This window comes from Chaetodon auriga, chromosome 6 (genome assembly GCF_051107435.1).
Source record: "Chaetodon auriga isolate fChaAug3 chromosome 6, fChaAug3.hap1, whole genome shotgun sequence".
Lineage (NCBI taxonomy): Eukaryota > Metazoa > Chordata > Actinopteri > Chaetodontiformes > Chaetodontidae > Chaetodon > Chaetodon auriga.
Window position 1 is genome coordinate 7,996,961 of NC_135079.1, and position 24,235 is coordinate 8,021,195.

Genomic DNA, 24,235 nt, shown 5'->3' on the forward strand with positions numbered 1-24,235 from the left:
GTCATGTTTATCTAAAAAGAGTTTTTTTAGCTGTAAATTTCAGCATTAAGTGAAAGCCAGACGACAGAACCCATTGTTAGAAATATGCTTCTGCATGCTGGCGGCAGCACGTCCCATGTGAGATTGCATGCAACAGGAGGCATCTACATACCACAACATGCTATTTATTCAGCCCTTTAAATCCACTTGTCCACGGTATTACCCCAGCTTAGTGCCAGACAAGCAAACAGACAGACGAGGGGGACTAGCATACACGCAGCACAAAGGATCATGGTAAACAGAGACAAATACCCTCATATGATGGGGTCTAATCCCGATCAGGGTATCGCTGTAGTCAAATGCCACATCCATCCCTCCCTCCCTCCCAGCTTCCCATCAAAGAGATCCACCAGCAGCAGGCCTCGCCTCCATCCCTAACTCCGCTCTTCCACTGCTCAGCTCAACCCCCCCCCCCCCCCCCCCATCCTGACATCCATCCATCCATCTACTCCTTTATTGAGTAACAAACACAAGTATAGAAGTCATTTTACAGCTTTACTGTCCCAGCTCCCTATTAAACCCCCACTCCCTCCACCTTCACATACGTTGCCACCCCCTTCCTCTAAATTAGTCATGATTAATGTGTGCGCCACGCATTGGGCTGTCTTAATTAAATAACACCATCTAATTAGGGGCTGATTTCGGCTGGTAATGGCGCCGAAAGATGGCAGGAATGGGATTGTGCGGCGTGACAGAACATTCATGAAGTCCGTCAAACTCCCTGGGCGGTCACACTCCCCTGCTTTCACACAAACAGCCCCCTCCTAATCTGACAGTTACATTAAAATGCAAATAGCCCAGATGTGAGGGTTTGGTAACAAGTGTGGATTACAGCTCCCAGGGTGCCGCGATACGAGCCAGGTAACAGGTTGATAGCTGTTGACCTGGAAGAGGCTGTTTAAATACTGGCGATCACACTGTTGGACATGTGTAAGATTACGCGGTGTGGAAATCTCTTTGAGCTGAGAGATAATGCCTTTGATGAATCCATTTTTACATGACTAATCATCATACTTGTCATCCGGACGACACACAGTCTCTGAGCAGCGATTGTTTGCTGTCCTGGCGGCGCAGTTTATCTCCGCTCCTCCTGCGTGTATCGCTGGTTTTAATTAAATCAAGCTCAAGACCGACTGAAAGGTCAAAGAAAATTAAAGCATATTAATGAGCGAAGGGCACGGGCAGCACACAGCATCAGGTCAGGGAGACAGCAGGGAGACAGATGCTAACCCTCCCTCCAAACACACACAAACACACACACACACACACACAGACGTCCTGGCTAACTTGAGCGAGGTGCGAGACATGCACAATATGTGGCTGGTGTGTGCGGGACGCCCTGTCTAGCCACCAGAAGAGCGTATCCTGCAGTGCACCATGATGGCTGGATGTCAAAGCCAGCCAACCCGTGCCAAAACACCTACCCTTTAAAAAACCCCCGGCGGTAATAAAGCCTCACAGTGAAAAGGGAAAAACACCATTCATTCCCTCAGAGGGGCAGCTGCAGCCACAAAGGGCTTATTTTACTTTTCCTTTGTGCTGTGGCAAAAGCGAAACCTACAACAGCCACGCTGCGGGGTGAGGCGATGGTTGGTGTGGTGTGAGGAGGGGGCGATGCAAATAGGGTTTGGACATAGATCAAAAGACTTAAGTTTCACTGCATCATCAGGGCTGGAGCACTTCACCGCCCCCCCACCCCCCCCACCCCTCAGCCTCCATCCTCTTTTTGCTCACTCCGCTGCATCCATGCCATCGCAGCCCCGGAGCCCGTCTTCTGAGGGCCGTCCTGGCAGAGTGTGAACACTGCTCTTACATGTCAGTCTTCAACAGAGATGTGAACACTAATGGTTTTTGGCAGGGCCCGGGTCCTCGGTGGACACACTGCTGGAGCAGAAAGAAAACAAGCGGGAAAGAGGGACAGGAGGGAGGGGGGGCAGAGAAAGACCAGGTGTCTCGGCAGAGGCAGGTTCACTCGTTTTACAACAGCGCCATCTGTCTGTGCCAGGGAGGCTTTACAACGTTGAGTAACGGCACAGCACACATCCAAATGATTATGGATGTTTTAGTGTGGCAGACAGTTTAATTGTTTAATAGGCTGTTATGGGTGCCACTTTCTATATCTGGACAACTGAGGCGGCTCTTATGAGCAGAGACTGTGCGACTTGCACATGTTAGATGGGTATAAATTATATATTTCATCACTCCAAATGTCTGAGTAACTCATTATTTTCCCCATGTCATCTATTCAAACAATCCTGACAGTTAAAACATGCGCTGACAAGACCAAAAAAGGCCCCTTTTCTCAACCTCTCAAGGCTGAAACGAGAGGCAGCGAAAAGGAATCCTCTTTGAGACAGACTGCAAATGTAAGTTTTCCCTGAGCCAGCATCATTCATCGTCTCAGCGGGCCGGCCCTTCCTGTCTCTCGGCCAACCGGAGCGAGCGGACGAGATGGATGCAGATGTCACCGCTGGCTGAAGTGACAGATGGGCCGATTATACAAACTCATCCCTCTGGTCAAAGGAAAACACAACACCTTCCCTGCTAGCTAATAGCCTTCATCTGCCTGTACCTTATGGATAGCTGATGCTTATTGCTAATATGGAAAAGCAGCATTGCATGGACAGACCCCATTACAACCCTGGCCTCCCTGCTGACAGCTTGTACCTGAACAGACACCTGCCATACAGCTTTTTTTTTTTTTTACAGCCCAAACAAACAAAATGGTAAATCACCCCCCGGCGACCTCGTGCCTGGCTGGCTGGCTTCAAGGGCATGTTTTCCTTCCTCCAGACGGACACATTGCAAATGCATAACCGGATTCCTGTCACTGGCTTGATGTGTGGGTGTCAAGCTCTGCTGTGCACGGTGGTTTCACTGCAGGTAAGCCGGGGCAACACGAGCGACCAGTGGGGCACAAGCCACGGGAGACACAGCAAAGGCGTTTTGGGTTTTTGGCCGGAGAGGTGTCAAAAAATAAGTCAAAATCATGGGAGAATAAGTGCAGGTGCTGAAGGTGATCTTTCAGGATTAACCAACCTCCCCCTTGCCTGCACCTACCTGTGATTTAAAGTCCGGGCTGATTAATCAGCCTGGTATCGAGTCTCTGCTCAGGCGAGACGTTTAGATCAATCACGCCAGCCAAAGGGGAGCGTACAGTGGCTCTAACAAATGGGAAGCAGAGAACGAGGGTAGTGTGAGAGAGATTGAATGGCTTACTTCATGCTCCCAGCCATCAGCAGGAAAAGGTTGTAGATGTGTGAGAAGATGAAGAGGAAGAGGATGGTGCTGAAGAACATGGTCATCCAGGAGCCATGATCCTCACGGAACATTTTCAGGCGCAGGTATCGACCTAAAAGGGGAGCACGACAAGGACACTGCTGTCAGTGGCGGTTCAAACGGCATGTCAACCTGCTGCCATGTGCGGCCGCAAAAATGGAGATCAAAGTAAATAAATTAGTCGCACAGATCAATAATGTCCTACTGTGTCAGACACGTGCCCTTTAGGCGATGAAATTAAGATGAAAGACCACTTTAAGGTGTCACTTCTGCAGCCCTGAAGTCGTCGTCTTGTCCTGACCAATTTCATCATGAATCCCATTCATGATCATTTCACGCCTCCGTCGGACACGCTGTCGGACGCCCGCTGTTGTCTCATGAGTTCTGCATTAAACAAATCATTCAAACATGTATGACCTGTGGTGTGTTTTGCCCAGCTCCGGCTTGGAATCAAATTATGGAGAAATATCTCTGGCAGAGCATGAGATTGGATTGGGACAGGCAGACTTCTGCACAGGAGACACAATGGCAGCGCTCAGCAGAGCTCATGAAGACAACAAGGTTTATTATACCACTGCTGGCTTGTTGCTGCACCTCGAAAAGTCTACAGTTGGTGCTTTTAGCTCCTCTGCGGCTCCCTATAAAAATAACGACGGACCAGTTTTTATTTTGGCTGCTCCTGATGACAAAGAAAATATTTATACCTTGAATTCAAGGGCACACATTTCCTGATGAGAGTGGGATGTAAAAAGCATTACATAAGTACAGTATAAACAGAGATCTGCAGGGGAAAAAAAATACATGCGATGCAAATAAGGGTGCATAATGTAATTGCACAACCGCTGTCAGAGTCCTTGATCTACCTCTCACACTGCTCATGTAACAGACGCAATCGACAGCACTTTGCACGTTTGCGTCATTCAGACCTGGGTCAAGAAGCATTTGCAATTAAATTAGATAAAATCAAATGAAAGGGATACTCCACAGCGTTAGCGCTGCACTTTCATACAGCTGAAGAAGTCACATTTGAGAGAAAAAAGGTACAAACTTAAGCAACAGAGGCTAAAATATGGAGGTCAAGCTTTGAGAACACTGGATCCTACATTTCCCATAATGCAACCAACAGCTTAATTTCACTCGACCCTTGATGGACCTGCAAGGTGAAGGTGATGCGAATGACTGACACAAAGGTCTCAGTAGGCTCGTTTCCGGTAGCTTTGCTAGCTTGTTTACTCGTACTGTAGAAGAGAGGAAACAGTGGAAAAAGCACATTAACCTCGACAAGCTTGTTTTCATCAAGCTCAATCAATTACACTCTTCTTAAGCCACCTTTCTTCATTCTTTCAACTCCATTTTCACCAATTGTGATTTGAAAAAAGCAGCAAATTAAAAATATAAAACTATGCTCCTGAGAGAGACTGGTGACGAGCCAAAATAGGACATTATATTTCCTCCACCCCACTGGAGTGACACGTCCTCTCGTTAGCTGACTGAGTTATCAATAATATAAGATGATCAGCTTCAGAGTTTTCAGTCAGGACCTTTAGTATTTAGATCAAGTAGTTTGAGATACAATGGTTGCACCAAATTCAGAAGCTGTTATTTAAATGTGGCTGATACATATTTAACAGACATTTAGGAAAAATACACAGTAAGCATCAGATCAGACTCAATATTAAAGCCAAAAATCTTGAGCAGGACATCACAAGTATGAACAGTCCTCATGTTGTGAGCCCCAACCATCAACTGCTTCAAGGTTACTCAAATGACTTAATTAACAAATCCTTTATGAGCAAGCTTGGCTGTGCACCTCCATTTCCATTACTTTACATATTGCTCACACACACACACACTTCGAGGCTCTCCCTACGCCTCGCTTCTGCAAGCTGTGATCCGCTGCCAGGAGCAGCCATCTTCCCAGGAACAACTCTTTGTTTTTCTCTCCTCCAGCCCCGTCAGCATCCCTTTGAGTTACAGCTCCTAGGAGAGCTCAGTGTGTTCTGCAGACACACACACACACACACACACACACACACACACACACACACACACACACACACACACACACACACAGACAGCAAAGCAGAATGCTCCATTTATTTTCCCATTACGGCCTGGCTGGTTTATTCTCCAGCAGTTTTACATGCTGTTCGGTCTCGGCTTGCTCACTTTCAGTTTTTCGCTCCGCACACGTAAAAAACAAAGATGTTGAGATTCCAACGGAGATGAAGATCTTTGTTGAGCTTAAGTGCAGGGATAATGAATGAACCCTCTGTTGTCGGCTCAAATACTTCACGCAGAAAATGCCTTTGACATCGCCGTAACCCTTCACAAGATCTGATGGATAAGCATCAATTTAATTGGTACCAGCCACACATTAAGTGTATGTTGGAGTCTTAATGAAAAACCTGTCACAGCTGTATGATGTTAATTACAAAGCAGACTAATAGGAAAATACATGATGATCTGGGTGGGTGGGATTCGCTCCCTCTCGGCCTCGGCAGTAGAACGAGGACAATTAAGATGAAAATTCTTCCAAGATTGTTATTTACGGCACTTAATTTGGAATAATAAATGAACCAGAGCGAGATACTCAACATTAAAGCCGCCATATGAGAGGGGGGGCATGGCTCTGCCTGTCGGCTCCTGCTGAGTGGACAGACCTTGAGCTAACTTTAAAAGGACATACCTCCACTGTCGGTGCTCGACTGTCCCAGCAGGGTTAATGAGGAACTCCAGCTTCAAATTGTTTGTTTTTTGAAAATATGGTAAGAAGTGCCGAAGAGATTTCAGCTCCATGGAGAGATCAAACTGCTGAGCTGGCCGGCATGCCGTCCACATTTCCTCCCAGCGTCACAGTAAAGACACCGGAGCGAGCGAAGCGTCGCCTCCCTTTGCTGAATGATAAGCACCTTCGCTTCTGCCACTTCTCTCTGAAGGAAATAAGGATTCCCGATTGTGCTGAGTTCTGGAGAATAATTCGGATACTGATTGATGCTGATAATAAAAAAAAATCACTAAAGGCCTCGTAGGCAAACTATACACAGGCTTCACCTCAATGAACATAAATTTAACCAATTACAAGAGGCAGAGCTGGGAAAGGTGATAATATGAGAGGAAACATGGCTTCAGGTACAGGAGACCCAGTGTAGGTCCACTGACTCTGCTGGAGAAATCTGGATCCAGGATCCCAAACCAGAATTCCAGAATAAGTGGGTGTCTTGCTGGAGGGAGCGTGGACAATTTAGCGACCATACACATATTGTTTGGTCTTATGTTAAGGAGTAACTCCCCCCCCATCCCCCCCCACCGGCCTTCTTATCAACATGATCGACTATTCGCTCAGTGGAGAAAATGACTTTCACTCACCGTCTTCAGAAGGAGAAAGGGGATAAATGCTGACAAAAACAGGATTGTTATAAAGATTTAGACTTTATTCTTTTTGTATGAGCCCATTCAGCTGCATTATGAAGCATACCTGCGTCTTTTCTCCCTATTCTTCTTCTCACTGATTGTGCTGTGATGTCCCAGACTTCACCTGTGCTGTCTGTACAACATCTGAAAAAAAAAAATCTTTACATGCTGGTTATTTTCTTATTGTGAGGCTTTACAGGAAATGACATAAACGTGAATATTCCCTTAATATCAACAGTCTACCTCGAGATTTCACGGGTTATTTTGCAAAAGCAGAGTGTCCTGCTGTGAGGCCACACCATACGTTTTGCTCTGTGGTATTTCAGGGCTCATCACAGATGCATAATTGAATTGACTTGCATGGGTGAACTTAATTGCCTCCAGTGCCAATGAGCCCTGGCTTAGATGTAGGAGCACAGTGTGTATCGGCAGATCTGACTTTTAAAGCAGCACGCCGCGCCAGCGAGCACGGCCGCCCTCTCACAGCCTATATGGGCAGGATTTAACTAGGGGGTGATTCAAGACTGTTCAGCCAAGCCGTTTGAGTCACTGCACCTCCCGACAGCGGAGGGCCCCGATAAGGGGTGATTCATGAGCACTGTCTCCTGCGAGGCTCGTCCCAGCAGGGGACGACGACGACAACAACAACAACAACATGGACGAGGCAGCCACACACACACAATCAAAGGCAGAAAAAAAGCACACACAGAGGGAGAGAGGGAGACACTTGTTTATCTTTCACACTGCAAACACGGACCTACAGACTGCTGTCACATTTTCAATCCTAACTTACAGCATTTACAGCGTCATTCTGTTTGGGATGAGCTCACGGCCACCGTCTCCCCACGTCGTCGCCAAATGAAAATCAAACATGTAGCTGTGTTGCCATCTAGTGGTTATAAATGGAAAGACAGCAGACAGCTGACTGGCAGGTAGAGAAGGAACACTGACTTTACAGTCAGTCTAATGTGTCTGTGTAATACTGAACTGCAGGTTCTGTTGACAGCTAAGCTTTTTTTGGGGGAGGTGTCCGACACAGGCCTGGTCTTTAAGATAAAGCATTTCTCTTCATATACAGGCCTTAACCTGAGGGGGCCTTGAACTGTGTCCCCTTGTGTCATCAAATGAACGTCTGTGTCTGAATTCAGTGCACGCTGTCAGGATTGTCTGCATTTGTGGAAAAGTTTTGGTCATTATTTCCGATGATGTAAATGTAGCCAACTCTATAGCTTCAATGGGTCGCTTCTGTTAAAGCTAATGACCACGCGGAGCAGAGCACTGTCCTTTCAGTAAATATCACTTCCACAACGCCTTTAATGAGTTTATGAGTGGACAATCATAAGAAACAGCTCAGACTGTCAAACTGTGTAACGCTTATCCAGGATATGTACACGCAGTGGCAGAAGAATATCCAGGAATTAGTCTACACTCAATACTTTAGGCTAAGCAGCCTGCCAAGATACCTGCTTTCAACCTTACAAAAAAGTAATAGGATTACACTTTTTCAACGAAATCGGCAGCTGGGTCATAAATCCGCTAAAAGCCTAACTGTGGTAAATGCACATGTATAATATTCTGTCAAAACAGAGCAGTGATCCAAGCATTTCAGCTGAAGAAGCTGGAGTTTGAGGGCCGTTTATGCACTCTGTTGCCACTTCATTAGGTACACCTTTCCAAAACAGATGCAGCAGTCCTGCAATATACAGCGTCCTAACCTCCATGAAGGTTTGCTGAAAGTGAGAGCTGGTGATTCAACTGTGGCCATTTTGGAGGCTGCAGTTTGCGGCGCTATTGAATTTTCATTACTGACAGGTGTTTCCATCACCTGTAATACGTCCATCCCATTTATATGAATGAGAGTAGGCATACATAATGAACACCTCTGTGAAACACAAAAACTCAACATTACAAACTTTATGAAGGTTGGCATTATTGCAGGACTCTTGTATTAGACTGCATTAGCTGTACATAATACACTTAAAAAATGAATGTACCTTAAAAGCAGTTCTTAAGTGTTTATCAGATTCCTGCTCAGTCCAGATCGTCTCACACAATCATTGGATTAAAACCGCCGACGTTATGTTCAACTGCCTGTTTGTCTGCCCGACAGTGAGTCAGTACGCTATAATTCTGGGACGTGCTCAGGTTGTAAAGTCACCAGATTTATAGTAGTAATCCACTTAGAGGACGTACAGAATCCCTGGAACCAGAGACACACATGTAACAGCACAAACCAGCCGAGACCATCAGCTAAAAGCAACTGTGTATCTCAGATGTTTTAACAGTAGCTCTGTTCTTCTGTTCACACACACACACACACACACACACACACACACACACACACACACACACACACACACACACACACACACACACACACACACACACACACACACACACACACACACACACACACACAGAGCAGGCTCACAGGTAAGGCAGTGCACCGACAGCTCCTGACAGATGACAAGCACACAGCTGGTGGAGGAGGAGTGAAGGCGACCTGAGATGTGATCACTGACTGCATTCATCATGACATCGCTCTTCAACAGCAGCACGTCTGGCTTTGTTAAAGGAGGCAAGTACGATCTGCACCTGAAATACTTTCAAGCTGAAACGTCTTAACATGCTTTAGGGCCAACTGCTGGAATATTTTACATGTGGTCTATTTAACTTTCAAATAATTTATGATAGAATAACTGAACTAATAAACTTTTGACTTATTCTAATTTCCTGACATTACTTTTGTGTAAATAAAGTCTTGACTGTCTATATTATATAGTATAATTATACTTTCTGAAAATTTATTTGCACAGTAGCTCTATGATTAAAAAAAATAATAAATGAATGTTTGAATTGCAAATATTAAACTCCATCGTCAAAAAAAGAGGACATAAAGACATTTTCTCCCTTTCACTGATAGGTAGACATGATCTGGGCTGCAATGTGGAAATTGTTAAGATTCGCTCACGCAAACAAAATGAATGTATTATATCTGATTAAGTGCAAACAGAGGCCGACAGAGCGGAGGCAATAAATCAACAGTCCCCAGGTTTCATTGTTCACTGCAGACAGTCTTGCATTCACTTCCTGACGCGCTGGTGATGCTCAGAGACTCTGGAGACGGATGCTGTAAATACAGAGGGCCCTGGGAGAGACAGGGTGAACACATCTTACTTTAAGTACTCTCTGAGAGCAGGGCTTACCGGCAGAGTCAATAAAACAGACGACGGCCTGCATCATTCTGGAAGTTGTTAAACTCTTGAAATGTAAAACCTGATGACAATGAGGATGCCGTGCACGCATCCGCAGAGCTTAAATTCTAGAAAGAACCTGATTTATGCACCTTGCTTACAGAGAATTTAGCATGTATTCTTTTAGTTTTACGATCTTAAATGAAGAGCTTTTTCATCTATGTGTACAAAGCCAATCAGACAGAATAGTATCCTTAATGATCCACCATAACTGGCTCATAAACAGTCATTTGTTTATGTGTGTTTTGATGTGTTTAAGTCTGTACAATTAAAGTATGTTTAAAGTTAAGCAACCTAAACACTTGATTAAAGTCAGGAACGATGGAGGTTATGGTTTAATAAAAATGCAAACATTAATTGTAGGTGTTTGATGGGATGTAAACTCCAGTCTCCTGCATAAAAGCCAAACATGCTGCACCCCCATCTACCACCCTGACCTCTACATGCTTATTTTCCACCTCTCTACATGCTGGTACAGAACTTTGGACATAAGAATAAGAACGACACAGTTGAAAAACTGACTCTACCTCCTGTCTTTAAATCCCAGAGGTGTTTCTGGAGTTCCTGAACCAGTCAACGGTTTTCTGCAGCCAGTTCAGGAACGGCACGTGGTATTGCTACATCCTTCTGGTTCTCCTCACTATTGCCCTTCCTGTCGGGATCCTGGGAAACATCGGAGCTCTAATCAACTACACCTGCTTCAGGAAAACCTGGAGCACCAGCAGTGTTTTCTTGTTGAACCTGGCTCTGTGCGACTCAGCCTGGATCCTCACTCTCCCCTTCACCCTCTATTTTACCTTCCAGAAGCCCTACCTCAAAGACATAGAGGTCTTCTGCAAGTTCAAAAGGATCGCTTTCAACCTCAGTGTGTACGGCAGCATCCACTTCCTCGCTCTAATCAGCTTCGATCGCTATGTTGGGACGGTGCACCCGATCAGCTCTCTCCGCTGGTGGGATGTGGGTAAAGCCAAGCTATGCTCAGTCTGCACATGGGTCTTGCTGGTCCTGACCTCCATTCCTGACTTATTTGTAACTTTTGCTCTTCAGCGACCACAAAGCGTCACAGTGTGCATGGACCACATCCGCGGCCCTTTTATCTATGTCAAGACGACCACCATTATCAGAACAACAGTCGGCTTCCTGCTGCCGTTTTGCAGCATGCTGGCGTTTTACATCATGACGGTTCGTGTTTTGAGGCGTCTACCCGGGGGCAGAAGGCACAGAGGAGCCCAGGCGGGAGGGAAGCCTCTGCGACTCATCACTGCCGCCATACTCATCTTTGTGGTTTCCTTCATGCCGTACCACATCATGATCATCACCCTGGTGTTCATGAGGATCCATAACCAGGTCACACCATCGAACATCAACGTCCTCTACGCCTCCTGTGAGTTCTTTGAGGCCATGTGCAGTGTGAGTAGTTGCCTGGACCCAGTGCTGTATATTATGGCTAGTGAGCAGTTCCAGAGGAAGCTGCTGGCCTTGAAAAGAGACCGATACAGGAGGCTGTGCTGCAGAGACAGCAGGAGAGTTGGGGTAATGGGGTGAATTCAATGCATGTCTTTCTTTGCTAGTTACCTTAAATTGTCTTGGCTGCATCACCGTCACACACATATGGCCATGGCAGATGTTAATGGTACAATTATCTTCAAGTATGCTGGTAAATTGCACGACTGTGGAACTGGAGCAGGCAGAGAAAGCTGTGGCTGATAAATTGCTATCAGTGTAAAATCAAGGTTCAACCACGTCGTGGCATGTGTTGCATTACAAACATATTTTTTTCTGTAATAAAATATTTGTTGCTAAACAGCTCTGTAAATCAGCAGAGGTCTCATCATCATTTGTGCTTTACATCTTCCACTTCTGATTCACAGACACTGTCACAAGACATTAATACTAGCAGGGCTGCAGCTAACGACTAAATTCACTATCAATTTTTCTGCTGATTATTTTCTTGACAATGGTTTTGTTGATGCAATGTGAGAAACAATGGACGGTGCAATTTCCCAGAACCTAAGCTGACATATTCAAATAGCTTCGCATCAGATCCTCACATTTCAGGATTTGACGCAATCTTGTCCAGATGAATGATGATTAGCAGATTGTCTAAATATTTGCATTAATTTCATGTCGATCAATTAATCGACTGATTATTTCAACTCTTTGTACACGTGTAATTTGTGTTCCAGAAAAGGTTGCTAAATGCACTGACTTGCTGAATCACATACAGACGGGTGACAAAGTGAAGGGAAAACCTGAATTAACAGGTGCAGAATCTTATCGAATGCAGACGGTTCCACGCGGGGAACGAGGGGTCAGTGAAAGGTCTGATCAGTATGAAAATAAAGCTTGCTGTCATCAGATCTGAACCCGACTGGACACCTATGGGAGAATTTGAACCTAGGTGTTAGGACAGTGCTCCATCATCAAAACCAAATGAGGGAATATCTTTAGGAAGAACAGAGTTCATCTCTTCAGTAGAGTTAGAGAGACTTCTAGAATCTCAGCCAAGAAGGACTGATGCTGTTCTTGCAGCTCATTTACTAACACACAAATGATACACAGAATCCAGAGAGGATGCACCTGAACGCACCAGCTTCAGCTGGAGGTGACACAGTGCAAGTTGGTTTGTATGCTTTTATATGCTTTTAAAAGCATTTTAGGTGGGAAACGGACGATACAGCAACAGACTCTTGATTCATATGTAGTCAGCACAGCCTGCTTTAATGGTTTGATCTGATTTTCATGAGCCAGGTGCGTCGGGCTGGATGGAGTCATTTGCATAAAGTGGAGGACGAGTCATGATTATACAAATTCAGATCCAGCGAACATGAACCGTGCAGCCGGATCTCCTGCTCTCCATACAAAATAAAGAGGATCCTTTGACTTGGCCTCCACGCCGCATCTGTATCATCCATCTGCACACACAGTACAGATCACCTGTGCACCTGCTTCATAACAAAAAAGCACAGGTGAAAGAATACGCGATGGGATTAACTGTCGTTGCAGTCTTATCAAAACAAACCGGCACAAACACCCATCAACCCTTCCTCTTCAAACACAGACTGAGGTGCAGCGACGTGGACTCTGCACGTGGACAATGTGATCAAAACGAACAATGACAGGAGCAAACACCAGGCCTTGAAAAACCAAAACACGGCTCATGTTTGGTAAGTGATACCATCATCTCCATATTGATTCTTTAACTATGAATAATGCAGCCTTTCAGTCTCAATCACTGCCCTTTGCATTCTAGTCATCATTTAACTACAAGGGCAGCTCCACTCTTTCTGAGGATGTACTTTAATCTATTTTAGGCTTCAGTACGCAGCTCTACTGTATCATGTTTTCATTTGGAGCTTCAGAACAACAATCCTGCCCTCCTTCGGGATCCTAACGAACGCTATCCCTCAAACACAAACCCAGAGAGGAGAGAGGCGCAGCACGTACGCGCTAGCCTCGCCATTCATCACGCGTTTGCCGGGCCGCAGCATCACACGTGGGTCTGGGGAATAGTCGTGACTACAGCCGCTAGTGTCCCCAGAGCCGGACTCCTCTGTAACCAAGTGTCCGGATAATAAATCAGAGGTGGGAAGTGACAACAGAACTCCCTCCGCAGGGAGACACAGAGCTGGCTCCTGGGCCACTGTACCAGCGTAGTAGCTGTTCCAGTAAGTCTGTTAGATCATTTCATTTTATTTATGGCTTGGCTCCGGATCAAAGGAGTCATACATTTCAGGTAAATAAGCAATTTCCTTTTGGCCGGTTTTCTTTGTTTGCTAGCTCTTGTCATTATTGCTGCGTCTTTGTGTCCCCGTCTGCTGTGCAAACACATTTTATAAACCTGTGTTTTGGCCTTTATTGCGAGCACATGAACAGGAAGCACATTAATAACGTTATTTATTGTTATATTTCATTTTGTGCTTCAGTATAATGATTTTTCTTGAACTGGGGGCTACACAAAATAAAACGCTGCACTTCAACATCAGTCGAGATTTTGGGGGCAGCGTAACACGCTGTAAACACAACACTGACTGTTGATATGGTGAACGTGTTCACAAACATTTACTCATCCAGCAGACAAGGAGCAACAGCGTTTATTTGGAGAAGGACCAAATCCTGTGGCTGCGTTCCAAACCAAATTCCTTTTCTTTTTACTTTTCTTATATACCGCAGCTGCTCTTATAGAGTTCATGCTGCTGCATGTATGCATACAATTGGGACGTACTAGTTAGTCACAACACTGCGCCTTGAACTTTGACCCTGCTGCTCATACATCCATCACAGTCTGCAGCACAAAAGAAAGAAAGAAGTACACGATTTGGGACAACTGCCAAGACTTAGATTAGATAAGATAAGATAAAATGAGACTTTGTTTATCCCACGCTGGAGAAATTCTCTTGTTACAACAGCAGAGGTAGAAAATATAGATAGAGAAGGCTATGCACATTAAATACAAAAGAGTATAAAGAAATATATCCTGCTCTCTTCTTTCATATATATCCTGCTTTTGAAGGAAATAGCATTAGACAACAAACTACTGGAGTGTCTGCTGTATAGTTTGGATTCCCAGACAACAGTACAAGCACACATGAATGCACCCTGTACTGAAATGCATCAAAGGCATCAACATCCAAGAGATTCACGCAGTAAGGCTGAGGTATAAATTCAGGCTGCAGCAGTGCAATCACACATCATTCACAGAGGAAGGAGACAGCCTCTGAGACTGGTCTGAACTGAGAGAGGTTAAAACATACAGCTCGACAGGGCAGCGTGAGGTTGGTGAAGGCTCAATAGTCATGAGGCAGATAATTACGCACAATAGGCACTGCCATCCTAATTTTAAAAAATATCTAAATTAGAGTTTTTTATTGACATGTGTAAGTTGTGCAAATCATTATTTTGATCACTAATCATCGATGGGATTTGATTTAACCATTTAATCTAGAAAATGTCAGACAATGATTCAACACACACCTCACAGTTTCCTCCAGCCCAAGGTGACATCTGTGAAGTGTGTATTCTGCCTGCCAATCACTCCCAAACTGGAACGCATCCAATTCACAGCGATATCCAGCAGAAACGGGGAAGCTGTAACGAGCAAATGTTTGTCATTTTTACCTGATAAAAGACTTAAACGATTAAAAAAAAAAATCATCATAACTGCAATTGAATTAAAAGACTAATTGTTTCAGCTCTAGTAAGAATAAATTAATTAATTCACTGTCAAAAGCAACACATACTCTCAGGCGCACACACGGGCAATAAAACACCCAGCAGTGACACACACACACACACACACACACACACACACACTCTGTCTTCTTTGACCCGCAGCCATAGAGCGAGCGGCGTACGTAAGCCATCTCAGCCTTTGCGTGGCACAGTAATAACACATGACAGAACCCAGATGGCATCCTGCAGGCTACAATCATCAAGATCAGGGAAAGGGGACGAGAGGCACTCCCGACAACAGAGCAGCCAATGACATGTCTCACCCTCTCTAACACACACACACACACACACACAAAGCTCAGCAGGACATCCAATAAAAAACAGCTCTGTGATCTACAGAAGCATGTTTTCACATTTCTTTCACATTTCTTGTGCTGCTGCTCGCACCATCCTGGAGCCTCAAATAAATCATCCGAGTGGAGCTGAGCGGTCAGTGATTGAATGTAAGAGTCGGGAAGAACATGCAAAGTAGGTCCTAATCCGGTTAGGACGGCACGCCACATGACTCAAAATTACCCTTCATTTTACCTTTTAGAAGTCGCAAAGCCTTGGAGAGAGATAGGTGAATATATTATGCTAATCAGGGACTGAGGCAGCATGCGAGAGAAATGAGAAGTAGTTTCATTTTTCCCATTATGGAGATGGGCCGTGAGATAACCGTGACATAATGCTTTAGTGCTGTGGTGCCGCATCGCTGCAGAAAGAAAAGCTAGTGGCGTATGAGGCATTTGTTATTAATATTGCATAAGCTGACACCAAAATCTGTCATATTTAGAAAAACCTGGATGATCAATTCAGTGCTAAAAGCTTAAAGATGCATCATTTTGGCCACACTGACAGACTGCTGCAGACTGCAGGGCAAAAATACCAAACTAATGTAGTAAGTGGACCTATGAAACAATTTGTTTTTTTAGGGGAATAGTTTGACATTGAGGGAAAATTTGCTTTCTTGTGCAGGCGTCTGACGTGCAGGAGACACAGGTAGCAGCTAGTTAGCTTAGCTTAGCACAATGCCTGGACGCAGGGGAAACACCTGGCCTGGTCCACAGGTAACAAAATGAGCCTCCAGCACTCTTTGTCTAATCTGTGCAAAAAACAAAATGTGCAAAAAGACAAGTTGTGGTTTTGGGTTTCGTGCTGGACTGTTTCTTGGCCAGCCGCAGTCACTGTGAGACATTTTCTTTTTACACTTTGTTTTTGTGTGAAGGAGACAAAGGTCTAACGGGTGTTAATTAAAGAGCTTTTCAGCAGTCTTTCATTGGTGCCAGGCGGGCTGTTTCCTGCTCGTTCCAGTCTTCAGACAAATCTAAGCTAACCATCTCATGGCAGGAGCTTATCTTTCAGATCTCACAGCAGCGAGATATGAAAGTGATATCAATCTTTTCATCTAACTCTTAGCGAGAAAGCGAACGGGCGCGTTTGTTAAATTCTTCCTTTAAGGTGCTTAACAGGTTAGATGTCGGTTTAAATGTCAGCAGATCTCCACATCATTTGACCTGTAGCACTCTTATTTTGGCGTTCTCGTAGATTTTCTCTGCCTTTGTGAATTCTGCCAAACACAAAGGTTTATCTTGATGTTGTCAGTCGAGGTTTAAGCAACCTTCGCTGTCACTTCCCCTGGACTGCGGAACAGACTGACATCTGCCAGCTTTAATCAGCCGCTTTCTCAAAACCTATCTCTAAATCCATCTCTATGTCTCAGTCTGTGTGTGTGTGTGTGTGTGTGTGTATATGTGTGTGTGTGTGTGTGTGTGTGTGTGTGTGTGTGTGTGTGAGAGAGCTCGTGTTTTCACCGGTAAATGATTGACTTGTCTTACAGCCTCACTTTCAGTCAAATTACACCTCATGGCTGAGAGTCTACTTATCTTTATTTTGTGAAAAGCCAAAGCCTTTAAAGGCAAAAACAAAAAAAGGACATTTTATATGATTTCCATGTGGAATCTAATAGTGTTTCCTTTGTGCTTCCATCAAGAGTGAAATAGATTTTTGGTCCTTTGGAAGTGAAAAATCGCTGCAACCTACAGCAAAGTCCTTCACAATGATCGACCCAAAGGAGGCTCTGTCTAAAAACGTAAAAAGGTGGCTTAATCTAATCCACGGCCGAACGCAAACAAACCACACTCAAACTGAAATAGACAGCTCACAAACCCTGTGTGACCTAAGACTTAATACAAATGCATAATGACAGCCAGTCTCCCTCTGAATGACCAGAAGTCATTGGCTACCGCCCACTCCATTAGAGAGCACATATAGCCCTGAGTGGCTGAATGGGACAGCATAGGTTGTTCCTTGAACCCCAAATGTAGTCTTAAATCACATAATCTGTCACAAGCTATTCATCATCGACTTTTGTTTTTTTGTTTTTTTTGTTGTTTTTTTTTGCTCAAACAAACCGAGAACAATACTGTGCACCTCTGCCTGCTCTGAGCAGCAACGTGACTGAAAAGCTGGACAGAAGGACTGCAAAGACACTGTTATGCGACAACTGGATTAATATTTGTGTGGGTTTCTGGGGGGATAAATACTGCAGCAAATACCGGGAAAGAAAACACTAAAATCGCCACAGGGGGGAGGAGGTATAATTCGCAATAAAACGTTTTTTCTAGGCCATCATAAATGATGAATGGTGCAGGCGATGCGTCGGCTTTTCAAAAACAATGTCTGTTTCCAGGTTCGTGACAAACTGATTCCAAGTCACGCTGCACGAGCTTCAGAATGTCTGCAGAAGGCATCGGAAAACACTTTCTCAAAGTGTGACTGCAGACAACGCTTCAAACAGTCACTGATTGTTTCCAAAGTGCTTTTTCAGGTGCTCAAACCTTTGCATGGACTACTGTTTCTATCCAGAAGTGTTCCCACCGCCCGCCCACGCAGCAGAGAGCACGAGAGATAGCAGGTAGAGATTTGCAGGGCTTTGGTAGAAACATCATGATGTGCAGTAGGTGGGCCATGTGGGCCTGTGTGACAGATCTATAATAGATGATAGATTTTTTTTTTTTTCTTGTTTTTTTTACAGTGGGCCTGGTTCTAGAGTACAGCTCTTATGCTCTACCTGGGTTGTGATTACATAACTGCTTTACAGAAACGCTGTGCAGGACACATCTCGCCTCTCCAGCTCTCGACACCAGCATCTCCTCTTCATCTGCCCTTTCTTACATGCTGCACTCCCGAAGTACAAACACACACACACACACACACACACACACACACACACACACACACACACACAGAGTAAACACTCACACGCAGAAACACAAACCATCTGTTCGGAGGCTTGTTGAGGTGCATTAGTTGTACCTGGCTGCAGGACGAGCGGCACTCTTTCTGCCCTCTGCACCCTCGAGCCAGTGGAAGCGTACAGACCCTGATCCAGATACGCTGGGCCTCAGTGTAAAAACATGAAGCACCTACTTTACTATTATGAGTCATGCAAATGATAAAATGCTGGTGGAGGAATACACTGAGGTTCTACGGCTTGCGTGGCACGGAGTTCAAAGAAGGTCAGTTCACCTAAATTACAAAAACATTTCCTCACTGAGCTCTGCGGGTCACTTGTCATGCAGATAGTTTTTTCCAGGTTTTGAGTTACTGGCGTCTGATACCTCTGTGTCTCAGTGACTCTGCATAATCCACAGGCTTCACTGGGAAAACTTTCCTTCTGAGCAACTTTCTACTGAAGAAATAGTCCCTATGAAGACTGTTAGCAGCCTATCTGGAGCGACGTGGCCTTTGTTCCTCGCTGAAAATGTATGATTTTTTTTTTTTCAATGCTGTAAGCACTGCAAATAAAACTCAATTCACCTCTGCTGCAGAAACAGATATCTTAAGGAACAGTCTGACATTTTGGAAAAGGCGCTTAATCGCCACCTTGCCGAGAGTTTGATGAGAAGAGCGATATTACTCTTATGTCTGTAAGATAAGTACGAAGCTCAAGCCAGCAGGCACTTATCTTATTTAGCATAATGTAACGCTTCAAGTCTGCTCGTCCTGTTGTCACCATGAGGTTACCAGTCAACCGGTGGAGACTCCAGGAGGTCGCTGCATCTAAACCCCCAAAACATCAAAACTCATTGTTTTTACAATGTTTAGGTCCAGATTAACAATTTAGAAGTGCTAGTTGGCAGCAGCCAGGCTAGCCCCCCCCCCCACTTCCAGTCTTTATGCAAGCTAAATTAACCATACTCTGACTCTCGCTTCATATTTAATGGACAGTTATGAGACTTATGGCGATTTTCTCATCTAACTCTGAGCAAGAAGGAGTATTTCCTAAAATATTAACCCAACCTAAATCATCTGCATGGATACATAAAACAGATCTTATGTTTATTTTTGTGAGTCGAGTAAACAAACCCGTAGTTTATATTTACCGATATCAACTGGAATTCAATATGACATTAGTTTATGTGGGCCAGCTCCATATTTTGTACATTTAAAAAAAAATTACGTATAGTATTTCAGACCTATTTTTTCTTAAACATATCAAATGAACTTCTCTATCTCACTCTCAGAAATCTCTCAGGACCCTGCCTGTACAGCATCAAGTAACCTCATGTGGGGTCCAAAGGAAGTGAAACAGTCATAGATCCTAAGTCAGGAAATACTACATTCAATTAAACGAGTGCAACCTGAGAAGACTGAGCGGCTGATCTGATCTGATCCACTGACCGTCCACCGTGTACAGAAAAACCGCAGTCCTCAAAGCCATTTTCTATTTCCCCTCTTGAGGACTTTGTATTTGCAGAAAGTATCATGTCATCATGCACTCTTAGCTTTCTATTTATGCCCAGAGAAGATGATCACACAGCGTACTACCCCCCTCTCTCTGTCCTCCAATTATAGACATTAATGGTTCATCTTAAGAAGATAAGCCAGGGTGGCCAATAATATCCGGGCCTGAGTGAGTTGTGACGTGAGTAGGAAATGAAATGTGTGATCTGAAGAGGAAGCGCTGCGAACTGCCGCACAGCTGAAACAAATGAAAGGCTGATGAGGTTGGAGTCGCGGCCCTACGAGCGGAGGGTGAAATGGAGAGAGTCACACTGGGTGACAAGAGAGAGGAGGCTGCGAGGAGAGGTGAGAGAGATGGCAAGTGGGTGAAATAGAAGAGGAAATGCATCAAAGAGGTGCGAGGAAGTGAGCTGCATGAGCGCAGGCTTTAAAATATGTAGCAGTCAGGTGATGTTGTGTCGCAGAGCTTCTCAACCTGCCACAGCAGGAGAAGCACATATGCAATAAAAATATTAATTAGCATGCTCGCTCACTGGCTTGACTTACTGGGACACTTAAATGGAACGAAGCTGTCGCTGATGTTCTGCACTTTTCGTGTCGTTACAGGTCCTGACAGGCCACCGTCACCGCAGACGCTGACTCGTTACAGCAGATGGAACTAATATCATTAACGATGGCTCCGTTCCACTCAAGTGTCCCTGCAAGCCAGACCAGTGAGCAAGCTTGCACAATCCTGAGGACCTGAAACTGACACATCTACATGGAGTACGGCTTTTATTAAAGGGGAACTCCAACAGTTTTACACATCAAAGTCTGTTCTCAGGCCAGGGGCACTTCTACATATGTGATAGAAGCTGGGTAAGGTGTTTTGTGGCTGCAGAGGAAGCAGCGCAAAATCAGGAAAACCTCCTCTCTGCTTGAGGCTATCGGCTAGAGGCTACATTAGCCTTAACTAGCATAACACACCCACGTTTCCGGCTGCACCGGTGGCAGTCCAGATGCATTGTGGGTAATGTACATGCCAGGTTTTGACTAGGAAAAAGAATGCAGATGAAACGGCAGCGTCTGTGGTTCTGCTGCATCAGTATTGATCCTGTGGTTTTAAAGTCCATCGTGAGTCTGGCGATGTTACAGAAACGCAATGCTAAACCAGTGCAGTTCTCTAAACTTCACCTGCTGTGACATGTCAAAATGTCAGCTGAAGAAAAGGATCTGCTGGGTGACTGTGAGTCCTTGTGTGGAATATCATGATGTATTCACACTCCTATGTCTAAGCCTGCAACGGGAGAGGGTCGTGAAAGGGTCACATGACTTTCTAATGGATTACAAGCCAAAAAGGTTGAGAACCACCACTGAGATACAAGCATGAAGAAATCCATCAAAGTCCATAAAACATACAGTGATTTCTACTTTATGCCAAGCTGTCTAGAGCTGCAACCATTAAGCGATTAGCTAATCCACAACTGTTTTGATAGCTGATCAATGAGTGTTTTAAGAAGAAGAAATTCCAGCTCTTAAATGTGAATATTTCCTATATTTAAGCAAAAACATCAAACTTCTCCCGGTTTCTGCTTTTCTAATAATAGCAATGAAAATAAATGTCGGTTTCAGCCCTGTCGCGTAATAAGAACAGAAAACATTTGCAAATGCTGTTTGACCCACATCTGATGATCAGTGAGAAGAGAGGCAGAAAAAAGATGGACGCAGCCGCACAGATGCAAAGACCAGCGCTGATTGCAAAGGCATCATGATTGCCTTTCATGACATTAGTATTCGCAAACAGCAGAGCGTGTAGAGTGCGAGGTGCTTTTCGCTGCTGAGAAGCCACAACAAAAACAAGTCAGGAGGAAGGTTCCCTCCCTCAGTGGAGCCATTACTCTGCACATTCCACTGCATTAGTGTGCGCATGACTTACCAAAGAGCTGGCGGTGGAATATAAACTTCCCGGCTAACAGGCCACTGATTATGGCCAGAATCCAGCACACTACTTTCAGGATGTTCCAGCCGAGGCCCGGGTACTTGTTGAACAGGAAGGAGAAGCAGTTGCCCACCACAATCATATGGGCCTCCGTCTGACTGTGAGAGACGGGGTCCTCGGCGAAGATGAGGAAGTTGAAGAAGGTGACGAGGTAGGCCACGATGAGACGCGACCAGGGGTGCTGGAAATAGTAGCGGAAACGGGCATCTATTTCCATCCTGCTGAGCCCCCTGGCCACACCACACCTGGGAGTCAGAGGGAGAAAGCACCTCTTTCAGTCAGATTACATTACATTCAAATGAGCAGGGCAGATTAGAGTGAAAACATCCCTGGGACGAGATTAGCGGTAGGAAGATAACTGAGGTTTGGCACAGATTGGGATTATGCTAAACTCAGATAGTTGGGCCACGGTGCCAATAACACACCTACGTGGAGATTTCACCGAGCAAAGGCAGGCTTTGCCGTCCACGCTAAGGTCATCACACATGACAGAGAGGTCCTTGGTTAGTGATGCTGACACAGCAAAAAAAAAAAAATCTGTATGAAAACAGGTTAAACTGGTGAAAAGCTACCTGAGCTTCCCACAGAACAAGGAGCTGAAGTTTAAGCTCTATCAGTCAGTAAAACAAGCGAAGGTCTTTGTGTCGTACCTGGATGAGGTGAGTCTTGAAGTGCTTAGCTGTAACGCGCTGGCTTTTGAAAGGCTTATCCTCTCAGGCTGTCTGCACCGTGGCCCCCCTCAGAAACACTGTGGCAGCATGACGTTGACGCTGCGCTCCGGAACACCTGCCAAGCAGCGCTCGAGTAACTTCCCATCAGTCCTCCCCCTCTGCATTTTCAATCCCAGCTACACTCGTTCACCCATGATCTCCCGTCTGAGCTCCCTCGCCGTGACTGGTCTGACTTCGCTGGGCTGAACTTCCCACACCAGTTCCCCCAATTTGACACCGTTTCCTAAAATACACCACGGTGGGGAATGTGGAACGATGTAATGGCTTCAGGAATAGAGCTGCCACAGTGGAGCAGCCATGTGGCTATTCAATTTCACCAGCATCGTGTTTGTCTTGTCAGTATGTGCCACCTTGGTGGCTGCGAGCAGGTGATTCCACTAATAGGAGGCAGGGATGATTAATGATTCTGTTAAAATGCAGAAGTGGTTTCCTGTCTTTACAGCAGCGCCTTATGGCAGGAGAGTCCCTGGGATGCGTGGAGGGGGACCCAGCCAGAGCACCCAGAGGACACCTAACAGGAGAGCATGCAAACACTACACAGAGAGGTGCGGTAGTGGGCTTTGACTTAGTCAGTGATGGAAATTATAGCTAAATTTGCAAAATCTGTCATATTTTCTTCCTCTAAATACATGTGCACTGATCAATGTGAGCAGTCTCAAAGTGCTGCAGGAGAAACACAGGAATGGCCCCACTTTAAGTGCCCATTTCTGAACGGACCACCGTGTAAAGAGCATCAGTGTGCGAGCACAGAGATCCCCTCTAATGTCACAGTGATGACGCCAAATGTCACATCACCAACCCCGCGTATCTCCGAGAAAACACAGCGAGCTCGACTGGAATTATCTGATTACACAACTTATGTGTCGATGCACCCACTGAGATGTGGGACGGCCGAAATGCGTGGAAGACCTACCTGCTCGCTGCTGTTTGTGCATGTGCGTTTACATTAAATCACCATTATCAACGCACCTGCTCCACGCCGTTTTTCCTGTCAGTCGACGGCCAGGAGGAGAAGCCCCTCTCCCGCACGGCTCTCCTGCCACATCAAGCCGACAGCGGCGCTCTAACGTTAATCATCCCAAACACGAGATGATACGGGAGGGTTGGGGAGGAATTATCCATGCGACCTGTTGTCGGTACACAACAGAGGGACCCCCAAATCCTCTGCCATTGTCCTGGACCGTCCATGCGCCGGACGGGCTAGCTCAGCCGGGCGGTGCTTCGTCAGCGGGTTCCCGCCGGACGGTGCAGTTTGGGGGCTGTTAATGGGACGGTGCCGCCGCTCCTGCCGCTGTGCGATGGATGGATGGAGATGGCTGAGTCCTAACGGCACGCATAGCATCAGTGCAACGCAATGTAGCCAAACACGTTGATTCACGAGCGTCAAGTCAGAGCCAATCACAGATATAAAACATCCGCTCACTCCTTTCAAAATAAAGTGATGACTATTGACACGTTTTATCATTTAATATCTAAAACAAATGACTTGACTGTTATTTATTATTATTATTATTATTGTTGTTGTTGTTGTTGTTGTTGTTGTTGTTGTTACTTTATTTCATTACAATTGTTTCATGTTG

At 45.3% G+C, this 24,235-nt stretch overlaps 1 protein-coding gene across 1 annotated transcript in view; it reads right to left on the reverse strand.

Moving 5' to 3' along the window:
- Positions 1-24,045, reverse strand: part of tmem117 (transmembrane protein 117) — a 45,306-nt gene extending 21,261 nt beyond the window's left edge. The window contains exons 1-3 of the mRNA XM_076733622.1: positions 23,625-24,045; positions 21,862-22,169; positions 3,259-3,391 (exon numbers count right to left, since the gene is read on the reverse strand). Coding sequence (XP_076589737.1) covers positions 3,259-3,391; positions 21,862-22,141 — 413 coding nt within the window. The 5' untranslated portion in view covers positions 22,142-22,169; positions 23,625-24,045. The remainder of the gene's footprint in view (positions 1-3,258; positions 3,392-21,861; positions 22,170-23,624) is intronic.
- Positions 24,046-24,235: the final 190 nt, after the last annotated feature.